The following is a 15620-nucleotide window of genomic DNA, read 5'->3' as shown; positions in this document are numbered from 1 at the left end:
ATCTGAAGAGAGGCAGCTTTTCTGTCTTGGGTGAACAAATTATTCCTGTTTCAGTAACATTGGAACATAGGATCAAAAGCTCATTTTCCCCATCCCACCGCACCCCCATCACTTCTGTATCCCGTCTGCCCCTAAAGTCTCCTGCTACAAGCAGCACCCAGGGAGGAGTTCAGCCCAGGGTAGAATTTTCCCACTGTTCCCCAGAGCAACTAGGAGTGTGCTGTCACTGCTGAGAGCCTCAGCTTGCTGCAGTCTTACCAATAAGCTCCAGAAAGCACAGCTTTCATCACCGAACATTTGTATTCCGCCTTATTTCCCTGAGTCAGACCACAGAGAGCAGGAGATGAGGGTCTTTCACTTGAGACAGTATGGAAAAGGGAACAAATGCTACTAAGTCTGCTGAATCAAAGGCGTAGAATAGTGAACCAGTGGCATTTGGGGGTGAGATTTTGAATCGATTTGAAAGATGCTTGTATTAAGTGCAAAAATGTTTCCTGCTCATAAGAAAAACTGTGTGGCACTGCCTTTTAAAAAGCATTTGCAATGATCTCTGCCTTAAAGGCTGAGCAAGGATGCTCAGTCCTCAGTCTGCCTTTCAATTGCTTTGAAGTGGCTAGATTGCACTGTACCCCCCCACCCCCAAATATAATATAAAGGGTCTTGCTTTTTTCAGTCCTTAATCATGTGGGGTACATCCACCTGATAAGCTGTTTGTCCTTCTTAATGTTTCAAAATGAGCCTGGCTACTTCTGAATTTCTGGATTTTCCCTGTGGCCACTAGATCACCCCTACACACACACACACACACACACACACACACACACACACACACACACGGTGGGGGGAGGAAATTCTAACTGTTGCTTCACTCTTAACCAGGTAACAATTCATTTAGGTTACACCAGTCTGTAAAAACTGTAAATGCTATTTTATTTTAAACATTTTAAGTTTACAAAAAAAAAATCAATGATTGGTACCTTTTTACACTCTCAGATTCCTGAATATGGACAGATCTTCAAAGGGAGGAAGGAGTTCTCATATGAAATTTAAGATAGACTGTCCTGAAGGTTGTGGGGTGGGGTTTTGTTGTGTTTTATCTCGTTTTTGTTTTTAAGACACAATAAAGCTAAAATGTCAAGTCTCTGGGAGAGATCCCCTTGCGGTTTCAGTCAAGGAGCATATCAGAGCACAGACAGGAGACCCCAGCCTGGTGCTTGCCGGCCCGCCCCGGCTGTCCAGGCATATTTGGTAGCGCACGGGTTGGGAGCCACTGGGACAATCACACCTCGCATTCCCTGGCGGGCTGCTGGTGGCAGGTACACGAGCCATACTCGTTGATGATGACCAGGGCTCCCTCAATGTGGTTCGGTTTGTAATCAACGTAGTATTCCTGGGCAGACATGGCAGCCATCTGATGCATGGTCTGTTTCTGCTTTTGCTTCCTGCGCTGCGTCACAAAGCACTGTCTGAGCTGCCTGAGACTGGCTGGGAAGCACTTCCAAGAGACATAGAGCACCAGGACCACGATGAGGAAGGAGAAAATGAGGGCCATGGTGCCGGTGACCACCTTGTGAATCTGCACAGCGTTCTCGGCGTGTTCGCCGCCGGGGAGGGCCACGGTAGCCAGCTCAGGCGTGCTGTCGGGCTGCCCCTCCCTGCCGTCAGCGAGAGTGGTGGCCGGGCCGGCGGGGGATCCCAGGTCGCTGCGGTTGGTGACGGCGGAGAGCAGGTGGCCGCTGGTGGGCTCGGCCCCCTCCTCGCACAGGTGGAAAGCGTACACTGCGTCCAGGACGTCCTCGCCCTGTGCGTACTCGGGGCTGGCGCACTGCAAGTTGCCATCGTAGCGCCCCTGGAAGTTGCTGAGCCATGAGGCCAGGGCGCACACGTTGCGCCCACAGTCCCAGAGGTTCCCGGCCAGGGTGACGCTCGTCAGCGACTTCCAGGAGTTGAGGATACGGGGCTCGATGTAGGTGAGACGGTTGGAGTCCAGCTGCAGGGACTGGAGGTGTGGCACGGTCTCGAACACATGGGGCTCCATGTACTCGATCTCGTTGCCCGACAGGTCCATTTTCTCCAGGTTCCATACCCAGTCCAGCGAGCTGACCACAATGGCCACCTTGTTCCTCCTCAGGCAGAGCGAGTGCAGGGAGATGAGGCGGGGGAAGTGGGCAAAGTTCACCTTGACCAAGTCGTTGTGCTCCAGGTGCAGCTCGGTGAGCTTGAACAAGCCGGCGAAAGAGTTGCGCGCCAGACTCTTGAGCTGATTGTATCCGATGTCGAGAAACTTGAGGCTGCGGCAGTCCTGGAAGATGCGCACGGGCACGAACTGGATGGCGTTGGCCCGCATGTGCAGCGTGGTGAGCTTCCGCAGCCCGTGGAAGAGATCGGGCGCGAGCGCCTGCAGCTTGTTGTACGAGAGGTCCACGCTGCGCAGGTTGGGCATGGGCCGGAAGGTGGTGTTGGCCAGTTGGGTGATCTGGTTGGAACTCAGTGTGAGTTCCTTAACTCGGCGCAGTTTCTGAAAGGCGTCCCCCTGCACCGAGCAGATGTGATTGTGATCCAGATAGAGCCACGTGAGCTGCATTAACCCCGTGAACTGGCCGGCGCGCAGCTCCGAGAGGCTGTTGTAGCGCAGGGACAAGCCCAGCAGGCCGGACAGGTTGTGGGGCGCCTCGGTGAGGTTGAGCGCCTCGCAGTACAGCAGCCGCCCCTCGCACCGGCACAGCTGCGGGCACCCGCTGGGGGCGGCGGGCAGCATCTGAAAGCAGGCCCCCAGCAAACACAAGACCACCCCCGAGGGCCTCCTCAGCAGCCAGTATAGACAGAGACCGAGCAGCAGGAAATCCATTAGCGAGAATCTTTCCAGAGAGGCTGGAGAATGTCCATTGGAAGCGCTCGGTCAGAAATCTACATCATATTTTATTCCGAGGGAGGGGGAGCGGGGGAGGGGGAGAAAAGGGCAAAAATCAAATAAATACATTGAAATAAAGCAGGACCCCCCCTCCCCAAAGCCACACGTTCACCTCTAAGCATGCAGAAAGCTGGGCAGCATAGAAAGTTCACAGCCACGGAAAGATCAAAGAGATGGTGATTTGGTCCATGTTAGATGCTGCAGCAAAGGGAGGAAAAAAAAAAAAAATCTTCGGGAAAGAATTTAATTAAAAAGTGTCTTACCCACCCTTTTCCAGAGAGTGACAACCTCCATTCAGCTGCTCCCTTTGTGTGCAGGCTAATTATATGCAGGGCGAGAGAAGACCCCTCTGTGTTTCCGAGGCAGCCCCGGTCCGCGGCCGGCGGATCTGGCAGGCGCACAATGTCTCACTTTGCTGCTCCGCTCGGGGCTGCAAGGGCGGCCGGCGAGGCGGGGAGGCGACTTCTAGGACCCGCAAGTTTCCCAACTGCGTGCGGGAGCCGGGGCTTCGCCTTCCTGCCGCTGTCCTTTCCCTCTGCAGTTCGGACTGTGACGTTGTGGGGAAAAAAAAACTCCAAACTCGGGGCTCGCGACTCCCCAGGATTTGACAGTCTGGTTAATGTCCGTCATTGGAAAGGACCACTGACCGGCGCCACCTTTTGCTCCGCGGAGACAGCCTGCCATTCGCGCCCGGGGCGGCTGCGGAGAGCGGGCTCGCTCATGCTTTGCGGGCGGCGGGGAGGTGCGGGCGGCGGGCGGCTCGGGTGGCGGCGCTGGGAGCGGGGAGCGGTGCCCGGCGCCCGGGCTCCTTCCCTCCGCCAGGCAGTGTGAGGCGCGAGCTTGCACCGGCACCTACTGCTCACTGAGTGTCGTAAGCTGCTCACGATTGTGCGTCTTCCCGGAGCACCTCAGACTTGGGCAGATTGAAAAGGGGTGGGCAGAAAACCAACATTCTCCCGAGCCACTAAAGTAATATATGTTCTTTGATGAAATGGAAATAACTTTCAGCTTTTTGGTCCATATTTCCAAAAAGAAAAAAAAAAAAAAAGGAGAGGGGATGGAGGTTTGGAAAAGCATCATCAACGACAAGATATTTCCAAGTGGGAGACTGAAATATTCTGTTCCGCCCTCCCCTTCCCTTTGGGGAACGTTCCCCCCTCCCCCTTTAAAGCTGTCTACGTGTAAGAGATACGTAGGAATCTGTAGAGAAATCAACATTTGGTCCTTTGCTTTAGAAAAGCAACTTGAGAGAAGCTAGAGGAAAGCAATGATTGTGGGGATTTGGCTGAGATTTTTCTTTTTTCCCTTGCGGGCACTGGAGTTCTGCAGTAAGCCAGCAATTTTAGGTGGTGGGTGGGGGAATGCTTTCCAAACTCAGCGGATTTGGAAAGCCATCCTGGTCCTGGCGGTAGACCTAGAGTGGCAGAAACCTATGTCTGTGTACAGGGAGTTTTTCTTGCCCGAGATCCCTCTGGGGCTTCACCAGTCTCCATAGATGTCTGTGGGGTCCCGGGTGGATTAAAGAAAGATTCTAATGTCTGACACCGGGAGGGCTGACCCTGACGTGCTACTCATGGTGATTACAGAACCCTGCAGTACACTCCGCTCCAGGAGAATGTGCGAGAGGATGAGAGGAGAAGGGGTAGTTTAAACCCTCACGAAGCCTACCCCTTTCTATATATACACCCAGTACTTAATCTTTGAGACTGTTACTAAATTGTATCATCTGAGCATGAAGAGGTCTTGGCCTGATTATTTCCATTAACACTCATTTATGGATGGGCTCCTTAAGCTTCTTATGTTGAGCTCTGTCTTGTTCCAGCTGGTCTGGAGAGGGTCTGCATTGCTGTTGTCAGGGACCTGTTGGTCATCTGTTAAAAAAAAAAAAAAAAAAAAGAGAAACCCAGCTGGAAGTGAGTGGATAAGCCTACCTTCTTGACAAATATGCCCAAGGAGGCAATAGGGAGAATCCAATGTGAATTTCCAGCTCCTCACTTCTAATTCCCATCATATCTGACTCTTAGGAACTGAAAATAAGTGGGCATTATCTATAGTTGTGCTCTCATTGATAAGAATGAGGTGGATTACCAAAGCTCCAGGGTTGGGCTGGCTTTGGACAAATAACTAAGTTGCTCCTTACATTCAAGCTAAAGACACTACTAACCAGTGGAATCAAAGTCACCAAAGACTAGTAGTACTTTTCAGGAAAAGTTTTATGAACAGGGGCATGAATCATTCCGTTTCGTATTCCTCTGAGCTCTGGCCTGGTCATTCATATCTGAGATGCATCCTTCAATTGGAAAGAAAACAAAGCTGAAATGTCCTAGACGTCACATGCTGCCTTAGGAGCTAAAAGAGACATTAGAAAATCTGAATTTTGCACATGACGAAACTGAGGTACAGAGACATCGGGTGATTATCCGAGGTCTCACAGCTTGTTACTGGCACAGATAGGTTATTTTCTGTCTCGCACCAAAGTGGTGGCCTTCCTTTCCCATTCTTGATGGTCACCTCTCCAGCCCTCTTGCCTCCTGCCTGACTCTGGACTGGGCACTGGCACCTCCAGGGTGCTGCGGAACACTTTAACAGACAGACAATTTCACCATCAAGAGTTTTCACCTCTTGCCAAGACAATTATTCCTCACAGCAAGCCGGCTGATTGAGCCATAAACTCTAAAGGGTTGGGGAGCTGGGGCAGGCAGGGGTAAACATTGGCCAACCATTCAGCAAGTATTGTGAGTACAAGCCACCCAATCCCCATGGCTGCTAGGAAGAAAATTCTCCTAATGCAGGCAGCTTGCAAAGTGGTGCTAGAGCCTGCCAAATGGGCAAGAAGAGGTCCCACTTTGGATGTCACTTGATTTGTAGAGCTGGTACAGAGGCAGAAAAGAGTTGAGTGTTGGCAAGAAGGAAGGAAAATAAAATTAAATTCACTGCATTTATATGTGAGCTTTCTTCTAAGTATGATACTCAAAACGTAGAAGATATGTCTAGGCTGTAATTAAAAAATACATATGTACATATATATTGCTTTTCACATTATTATCCTGCAAATCATTTCATCTGGATGGTGTCTTTAAATCTTTCCCACTTCTAATGTGGCAAGTTTGCATCTTTTCTACGGTTTTAAACCCCTTGGCAGAACCGTATACATTAACAGATTGAAATGAGCTTTATTGAAATTTAGCTATTCTAAGTCATCTAAGTTGCAGAATCCCAATTTATTATGTATTTAAAGCATACCAGCCCTGATTAAATCAATGCAAATTAGGTTAAATAAGAACAACATGAATCAAGTGTTTCAGCAAAGTTGAGTCGAGAAACGACAACTTTTGAGTCACCAAAGCAGGCTGATATAGCTGGTTTTCATGAGTTTTAATGTCATGCCTCTTAGGGTCCAACACACTAAAAAGTAAAAAAAAAGGAAAGAGCTCACATAAACTTCTTTCTTTCCTCATGTTTGATCTCTCATAACTCTTTACCTCTCTTGTGAGAACATCTAATGCATCAGGCTGTAATGTGACGATTGTGTATATACATGATCAAGCTCTTTTTCTGGGCTAAGCACAGGTTTCTTTTGGTAAATGTCTTCTCCTTCAGCGTCGGATGCTGCTGAGAGATATTTTACACACTTTAAAAACACCCTTGTTATTTTCCGTGTTTGTATGGGGAAAGATATTTAGCGTATCTTGCTGAACTGCCATAGTAGCTGAGCAAGAAAGGCACCTCAGGCCATTAGGCCAACATGTGATTGGGGAGTGGGGTAAGAAAGGATAAGAATCTTGAAAACGTGGACTCAGCAAATGGGAAGGAACTCAGGGGTACGTGAAGTATGGATCTGATTGCCACAACACAATCTGGAACTAAGAGGTGGAAGAGCAAGCTCGATGCAGCTGGAGAGGCCAGAAGTATAGTTTGGAGGAGGGAGAGGTAATTAATTCCTCCTCTTCTAAACCTTATACTGATACATTAACCTTTGCATAATAAACCCTCCTTGCTTCTTCTTGGTACTTTATGTTGTGATGGGGTGCTAGGGGAGTGGTCACATAAAGTTGTTGTTGTTTTTTTTTTCTTGAAATGTTGTACCTCTCCCATTTCATCTCAACTGAAGGCCACCTCCAATTCGTTTATTTGAGTCAAAATAGTTTGTGAACATAGAGGTGAAAGTGACAAAAGTCTGAAATGAGCATGCATTCTGAGGATTGACCTTCCAATAGTCATCTTTGGCAGTGTTCAAGGAAAGACAAATTCAAGTGGTGATTTTAATGTTCTGTCATTGCTTGCTCCAGCCTGGACCTTGGTCTTTATGTGGTTGTCTTTACTTTTCAGGAGCAGTGAGCACTGGCTTTTCTTTAAAAGGAAACGTTTAGATGTAGGGGAGGAGGGTGGGAGTCACAATTTCAAAAGGAGAGAATTAACTCTGTTGTTACTGTGGGCACACAGCATATAACTGGCCTTTTACAGAGCACCTCTGAAGATGTATATGGGGCCAAAGGGTGAGGGTTGTAAGGTTTCTCTCGGGAGATCCACTTAGGAGGAACACATTAAAAAAAGGTCATTTTTCTTATCAAGCTTATCCTCCTCTTAAAACAAGGTAGTGCTATGGTTAGCACTAAGGCAACACCTAACATCTTGCATTGATATTAAGTCATGGGAGTAAACCAAAGAAATGCAATTACTTAGTGCTTTCCTCCTGGAGCTTTAGGTAGGGAAGAGCAGCAGACACTGAGAGACTTAGCCGGTAATAATTATATATGGCCCAGTGCTTGAGAGTAAATGTCTCTAGAACATACAAATGTGAAGAGCTGACAGGTCAAATGGGACCAGTGAAGGAAGTAAAGTGTTTGAAGTAGTTTAAGGGCTCAAGGCTCACTGACTGGAGAGATGGGCATCGTGAAGGCATACCTATGATGGGGAACTGAAATGCATATATCATGATGAGTGGATTAATTCCCTAGTTCTCCGGGGGAAGAAGATATACAGGGACAAATGGAATCTGTGTTGGGAGAGGAAGGAAGTTGGTAAAGGGCTTCCAAACATTCGCTATATTAAGACCATCCATTGGTCCCCAGACCTAGTTCTTTCCCTAGGCCTGGTTTTATAAATACTGGTGATAAACCAAGTCTGCTTTGTATGATACATCTTATGTGGGAAGTGTGTGTGACTTTAGGTATGTGACCAACCTTGAGAAATGACATCACAGCTAGTGTAATAACTTTTGAAGATAACCATTGTTAATTGGATGATTACCATTTGCCATTAAATGAACTGTAAACTTTTTTTTAAAAGGGCTTCCAATGCTATACTGAAAATTTTAGTTTGCTGTATTCTTCTAACCTCTAAGACTGAACACCTTAGGGTTATCTTTGACTTTTGTAATAAATACCTGGGTTAGTTCCTGAGGCCTGTTCTGCTGTCCTGGGCCCCTTTCTATAAGCTCCCTCTGTACTGCCATGTGCTCTGATCATGCCATATTATACCTAACTGTTGTATATACTCTCTCCATCTTTGCTTGCCTTCATTCTAGCCATCCTTCAAGGCTGATGTCAAATTTCCTCTATGACGTTTTTTTTTTTTCTTGCCCATGCCACGCGGCGTGTAGGATCCTAGTTCCCTGACCAGGGATCAAACCCATGTCCCCTGCAGTGGAAGCACAGAGTCTTAACCACTGGAGTGACAGGGAAGTTCCCTTCTATGACTTCTTAACTGATTCCCATGTAAAGTGATCTCTTATTCCTCTGAACTATATTAGCAGCTTACCTTTACCAATACTGCTCCTGGCGTGGTTCACTTTATATGAGTGTGGCAGCCATTTCTAATTATAGTATTTTAGAACTGAATGGGACCTTAACATCTTGGAGATTAGGAATAAAAAGACTTCAGCTGGGGTTCCTTGCTTTGCCATGTTCTCTCAGTTTGTTCCTACACAGGTCACTCCATTATCAGTGAAACAGGACCAAGGATGGCTATCTTAAAGGATTCTTGGGGAAAATTCAATGATATCGTGTATATTCGAATTTTGCAACTTGAAAATATAAGCATAGGACTAGCAGGCCTGGAGCATGTTAGAAAGGCAGAAGTTTAGGGTGCCTTCCTAGACCCATTGAATCAAATCTGCATTTTACCATTAGTTCCAGGTTAAAATTAAATTTTAAGAAGCACTCTGTTGGAGCACTCACAAATTCTATCCTGAAAAAGTAACTCAAGTATCATTAATTTCCTAGTTTATAATTCAGGAATTGAAGGGCCAGAAATGTTAAGTGATTGCCCAAGATGGGTGCTAGAATTTGGACAAAAACCTCACGTCTTCTGAATCTTGTTCTCTGTCCTATTAGATTTCAAACATGTAGAATGCGAAGTCTGTGTCTATCTCAGTACTTAGCACTTAGTAGGGCTCTTAATAAAGTTTGGTTTTACTGTTGGTAAGGCAGTAAGTATAGAGAGCCCTTGTACATGCTAGCCTTAGGCAGTTCCTGGCTTATATTACACCTCAGTTTTCTTATCACTGTCAATCTGTATGTATTTCTCATGGATGTCTAAGTGTTACCTTTTTATTATAGAAAAATGAAAAATGGGAGAAAAAAGCAAGAAAAAATATTTTAAATGAAGATTGTCACCTAAAATTCAACCACCTGGAGATAAACTATTAATTTTTGGGTACATATTCTTTTAGAATTTTACTATTTCACATATATCTATATTTTCTAAAAATATGATAACATTATACATATTACTTTGTAACTATTTTTTTTCATTGTTGATATATTCCCATATCCAGAATACAAATTGATAGGATCATCTTCAATGGCTACAGACCATTCTATTTATTTTACCCATCCCCCTTTTTTACCAATTATGTTGTTTATGGTTTTTAGCTCTTATGAAATGACTGGGATGAACTTCCTCATACATATACTACTATAGACTGGATGTTTGTGCCCCCCAGAATTCATATATTGAAACCTAATCCCCAATGTGATGGTATTCGGAGGTGGGGCCTGCCAGAGGTTATTAGGTCACGAGAGTGGAGCCCTCATGAATGAGATTGGTGCTCTTATAAAAGAGACCCAGAGAGCTCTCAGGCCCTTTCTGTCATGTGAGGACACAGTGAGAATACGGATGTCCATGAACTAGGAGGCAGGCTCTCACCAGATACCGAATCTGTAGGTGCCTTGACATTGGACTTCCAAGCCTGCAGAACTGTGAGAAAGAAATGTTTGTTGTTTAACCACCAAGTCTATGGTAGTTTGTTATAGCAGCCTGAACAGACTAGGACATATACCCTTGCACATTTAGGCAACTGTGTCTTTAAATTTTAATTCCAGAAGTAGTATTGGTATTCAAAGAGTGGAGAGTTTTAAAAGACTTTCAATACATAAGGCCAGATTATACTCCTGAAAGTTTGTACATATTTCACCCTCAATATCTCTTTTGCTGCTTTCTTCTTCTCCTTGAGAAACTCCATTACAACACAGATAGAAACATCTTTTGGTTCCCTTTCCTTCATCTGGCTGGGGCACCGGCTGAGATCCCTGTCGGAATCTGTTCTTGGTGCCTTGGAACCATCCTTCCTTCCCATTGCCATTTCCTCCCTCCTTCCTGAAGAGGCAGGTGGAGGCTTGGGCTTTGGGGTCTTCAGTGTTCCCTCTGGGAGCTCACGAGCATTTCATTGCCAATCTTATTAAGTGGCTGTCCAGCCAAATTATTTTTGCAAAGGTGTTAATGTCTGAAAATAGTTTAATGCCGTGTTACTTAAAATACTCTGTGGAGGTAAGAATGTTTAAATATATTTGTGAAATGCACTAGACTCTGTTCTTTGCTATTCACAACACACTATCTCAATCACGAGAAATCTTGTTTTTCATGGTTTCACCCACTTATTTGGGACATCTGTTAACATCAAACCAATGTGCCAAAACAGCTTAGGAAGCATTTATTTAATTGTAAACCCATAGGTATATTTGACTTTAAGTTGGCTCTCACCATACCAAGAAGTGATTCTAAGGTTTAGATCTCAAACACTGTAACAGGATGCTGGTGCAAGAATCAGTTTTCTGTCAGGCCCCAAGAATTTATGGGGATAGCCAGACAACTATAGTTCTTCTGCTTGGTATTAGCAAGTCTTACCTCCTCATCCTAGCCACAAGTAATGGAACCAATTTGATTCTGTAGTAAGTTCTGTCCCTGATACATCTTGGCATTTAATTATCTTGTTTTCCAGATGTTGCTAATTTTGTCTTTGCAGGTAAAATGAAATTCCTTAAGGAAAGACTTGTTATTTTCCTGCTTTTAGTCTCCTTTAATATCTACCTCTAAAGATGTGAAAGACTATCATATATGAGAAACCATATACAAAGAGCATTGGAATTGCCACATTACAGTGATAAACCTGCCCCCTTTCCTCTTAGTGCAGTCTGACACAGTGCTGGCTTTGTAGAGATTCTTGTTGAATCGACTTTATTAACTGGTTTGAATTCTTGCCTAATCAATAGCCTGGGGAATCTGAGCTAAATATAAAAAGCCTTTATATTACATTGACGTATAGGCACAAATTATTAACCCAGGAAGGTGAAAACTTTCGAAGTCACACACATTAATGCCATTTATATGTGGCTTCGTTTCACAGATCTAGTTTGTATAGGAAATCCCCCACCATCCATGAGCAGTGAGCCTTCTGTAGTAAATTAACCAGTTGGATGCATTTATGTCTTTATTCCATCATCTCCCATTCTCTGGAACCACTTCTTAATCTCTCACAGGCACCTTGAGAATACCTTTTAATAATTTAGCATAAATGTCTGTTGCTGTTCTTATTTTTTTTCGTTAGTTTAAGTCAAATGGAGATTTAGCTGATGAGATAAAGTTAGATAAAATGTGGTGCCTGCCTTAGGTATTCTTAGATCTGGAGTGGAGGTGATGGATAACAAGGCAGTATGATTCATGCTATGGCAGAGATGTAAGCAAGAACTGGGATTGGAGAGATTTCTCTAGCTAATTGAGCGAGGACAGTCAGAGGAGGTGGGAGAAAAGGAGGAGGGGTTGACCAGATAGACAGAGGGAGGCCACTCCGGTCAGTAGGCAAAGTCTGTGAAAAAAGTACAGGGGCTTCTGAGATGCTTATGGTGTCTGGAGCACAGGAATGAAAGAGAGGGGATTGTGGAGAGATGAGACTGGAGTTTTAGCTCAGAGCCAGATTGGGAAGACCTTCAACCTGGATTATGATTTCCAAAATGTGGGTACAAGGAATATAATCCTGATGATGGTCTTGAACACGAAGGGCAGGGAAAAGGATACTGAAATCAAGGAGAGCAGCTGGGAGCTTCCCATATCTGCCCAAGTGAGATATTGTGTGAGGCTGACTATATTAACATAAGAGATGGACATGACAGGATAAGTACAAAAATAGTTTTGCGATGGGATTGACAATCTTTTAAATGGTGCTTTTTCCAAGAAACAATTTAAGATGATTTCAATGAATGGATTGATTTAGGGTAGATGGGAGGAAAGGAAGAATAAGATGTGAAAGAAAACTCTAACTTATAGAGCTAAGAGTAAGCAGTTAACCCTGGCGGTCCAGTGGTTAGGACTCCAAGCTCTCACTGCCGAGGGCCTGGGTTCAATCCCTGGTTGGGGAACTAAGGTGCCACAAGCTGTGAGGTGCAGCCAAATAAATAAATAAAAAATAAGAGTAAGCAGTTAGAGATGTGGACAGAGGTTACATCTGGATCTAAAGATCAGGGAATCCCTGGAACGTGCTTGGTAGTTACAGTGGTCGCAGTTATATGCAAATCCTCAAGGAGAAAGATTAGAATACAGCTGATGTACAATCAGAGGCCTTTGCAGTCTGGTAAGGTGCTGTGATGTGGGAAGCAGCTGGGTGATAGGGAGTATATGGCCTGTGCTATCTGCAAAGTACATGGTTTGATTAAAGGCTTTCAAATTCTAATTTTTAAGAATCCTATTCTATTCATAAGCAAGTGACACTGCAGGCGTTATTCAGCTTGTGGAATACCAGTTTGAAAAGCTTCTTTTAACGTGATGATTCTCAACGTGGAAGAATAGGAGGGAGCAGAGGAGGTGGAGGTCACTTCAATAGGAGGCACAAAGTAAGGAACACTGCCCAAGTCCGTAGTGAGCAGCTTTTAATATATAGTCATGTCCATGAGACTGTGAGTAATAGGTATTTCACATGGCTGTGAAAAAGAAAAACTATGGTGGAGATTGACAGGTTTTGAGACGAGCCCAGATGGTCAAGGACCATCAACATTGGGAGAGGCTGCCCAACAGTGGGTAAACCTGCAAAGGAACAATGCAACACCAGTGCTGTCTGTCTAAGGGCTCTGGGTCAAGGACTGGCTGATGTTGAGTCCTTCCCCCAAGAGGGTTTGCCATTGGCATCTCATATCAGTGTAAGATCATTCCTTTGTAACTGAGCCTAGCATTACCTTCTCAAACATGAAACAGGTGAGGGCTGGAGATCATGTCCTTCAGAGTGTAATTCTGTATTTGCATCTTAGCAGAAGAATTGGGACACTGAATAACTTACTGCAAGGAACTTTTGAAATTTCTGACTCTGTGCTAGGCTAAAACAGTGTTCTGCCATTTACAAACTGTGTGACCTGGGCACGTGACTTAACTTCTAAACAGGAAGATTCAACATAGTAAAATACAAGGTAAAAATAAATTTAATTATAATATAGAAAAATAGTTCAAATCCTATTGCAGTAACTACTGATATCCATTTCTATTATATGAGACCAAAATTATACCACGTAGAATGAAGACGAGAAGGAAAAAGAATCATAAGCACAAATGGTGTTATGCACCTCTGACTTAAACTCTTATTGCTCCTTCTTAAGTATCAGTTCATATCTTAGAGGCTGCATGAAAAAAATAAAACAAAGCCAACAAACAAAAACCTTGGTGGTTAAAACGACAATCATTTTATTTAGCTCATGGTCCTGTGTGTTGGGTCAGATCTTCTGTATAAGCCAGCTTGACTGTGGTTAACTGGAGAATTAGCTGGAGACTGTATAACCTAGGATGGCTTCACTCAAAGGGATGGCGATTGGCAGGCTGTTAGCAGGGGGACCTTGCTTCTCTTCCATGCGGCCTTTCATCCTCCAGAAGGCTAGCTCTGGTGCAACTGTGTGGTGATTGAAGGGTTTTAAGAGCAGCAAGAGACTGCAAGTCTCAGTGCACAAGTACTTTTCAGGTCTTGCCTCCAGCAGGTTGCTATTGTCTGTTGTCCAAAGCTAGTCATGTGGTCATCCTGACTCAAGGAAAGGAGAAAGAGGCTTCATCTCTGCATGGATGAGGAAGAATTTTGGGTCATTTTTGTAGGTTAAATAAAATAGTACTGGCTTAATGTTACTATAACTGTTAAGTACAATACTAAATGCTCTAAAGTGATTTTTATTTCTCAAGCCACGTGACCCAAACAGCATCATCCTTAAACACAAGGACCAGCGGAACAAGCGTCACCTAGAGCTTGTTAGAAATGCAGACTCTCAGACTCCACCCAAGATATACTTGAATTAGAATCTACGTTTTTACAAGATTCCTAGGTGATTCATAAGCCCGGTAAGGTTTTAGAAGCACTGTATCTTTTCTCTGTTCCTCATAATTCCCTTTCCTAGGTTGCTATGTTCTCCTGTTGAGTGATAGATCTTTGATTTTTAAAGGTGCCAGAACTGTTTCCTCTGTACAATTGAAACAGAACAAACACAGGCTTAAACAGTAAAACAGGTTGCTTCACAGCATGAGAGAGAGGGTATAACATTTTTCTGCTCAATTGTCCTTTGCCTATAAAAATAGAAATTTAAAATTAAAATAACAGTACATAAATATTAAAGAATATTGTATTTAACTGGGAAGAACCACTTAGACGTTAGAACAATTTTTAAAGTAGAAACAGCTAGGCACATACTTATTTAAACTGAACTTTTATATTCCTGAGCAGTTGCTTAACTGGATCTTGGTTTTCTGAAGGTTGAAAAATTGATGCTCCAATCTTAAGACCACAAGTTAAATATCTCTAGGAAACGTACAGGTCCCTAGGTACTGTTAGGCCTTTATACAAGTAATAAGACCAGTGGAACTTATTAAGCTTCTAGAATGTGCAAGTCACTGGTCTAAGTCAAGCATTACTGTAGTTTGTTGGATTCCCTTCATTTCGGACCCCAGAAGTGAGGCAGGGGAGTATGTAGGAGAGGCTAAGCTTTCCACGATACAAGTTTATTTCACCAGGCTGAGGACAGACATGGGCATCTAAAGGACCTAGAGCTTTTCTCAACTTTTGACTTTGTTTTAAGTGAAGGAACCTGGTTACAATGACCAACACTCTCCTTTAGTTTGCCTTTCACCTCAAGGCTGAACAGAAAAAGAGAGAGGAGAGAGAGAGAGAGAGAAATTTTCCACTAAAGCCTACTGCTGTCATTCTGTATGAAGCCTGCTTTGGGTATTTGCTCTTTTCAGAAGAGAATTACTTATTCTTTGAAGCTATAACTAATACTGTTTTCAATGTATATGCTTTGGGGCCCTGTTCTTGTCAATCAGTCAGCCCACCAGTTAGGAGTTAACAAATATCTGTTGAGCACTTAACATATGCAGGCATATTCTAGTCTCTGAATAAGACTGAGTAACTTTGTAAGCAAACAGACATATAAGGTAATTTTTAGATACCAAATAGCTAGGGAAAGTTAAAATA

At 44.1% G+C, this 15620-nt stretch overlaps 2 protein-coding genes and 1 non-coding gene across 3 annotated transcripts in view; 2 read left to right on the top strand and 1 right to left on the bottom strand.

Annotated features, from left to right (window-relative positions):
* Positions 1-15620, top strand: part of CTNNA2 (catenin alpha 2) — a 1031201-nt gene that overhangs the window by 672455 nt on the left and 343126 nt on the right. The window lies entirely within an intron of this gene.
* LRRTM1 (leucine rich repeat transmembrane neuronal 1) lies at positions 1280-3230 on the bottom strand. The gene has a single exon (XM_089922506.1). The coding sequence runs from the start codon at positions 2846-2848 to the stop codon at positions 1280-1282; it is 1569 nt and encodes a 522-aa protein (XP_089778632.1). The 5' UTR covers positions 2849-3230.
* On the top strand, positions 7908-8030 carry LOC115804174 (small nucleolar RNA SNORA72). The gene has a single exon (XR_004025026.1). It is a non-coding gene; the product is annotated as a small nucleolar RNA SNORA72 (small nucleolar RNA).

Source organism: Delphinapterus leucas, chromosome 13 (genome assembly GCF_059928025.1).
Source record: "Delphinapterus leucas isolate spDelLeu-1000000601 "Yukka" chromosome 13, BTC_Dleu_Yukka2, whole genome shotgun sequence".
NCBI lineage: Eukaryota > Metazoa > Chordata > Mammalia > Artiodactyla > Monodontidae > Delphinapterus > Delphinapterus leucas.
The sequence above is the reverse complement of the archived record's forward strand: the minus strand, read 5'-3'. Positions and strand labels throughout refer to the sequence as shown.

Excerpts from the sequence above, each read along its gene's own strand:
- LRRTM1 (XM_089922506.1), bottom strand. The coding sequence starts at position 2,848 with ATGGATTTCCTGCTGCTCGGTCTCTGTCTATACTGGCTGCTGAGGAGG.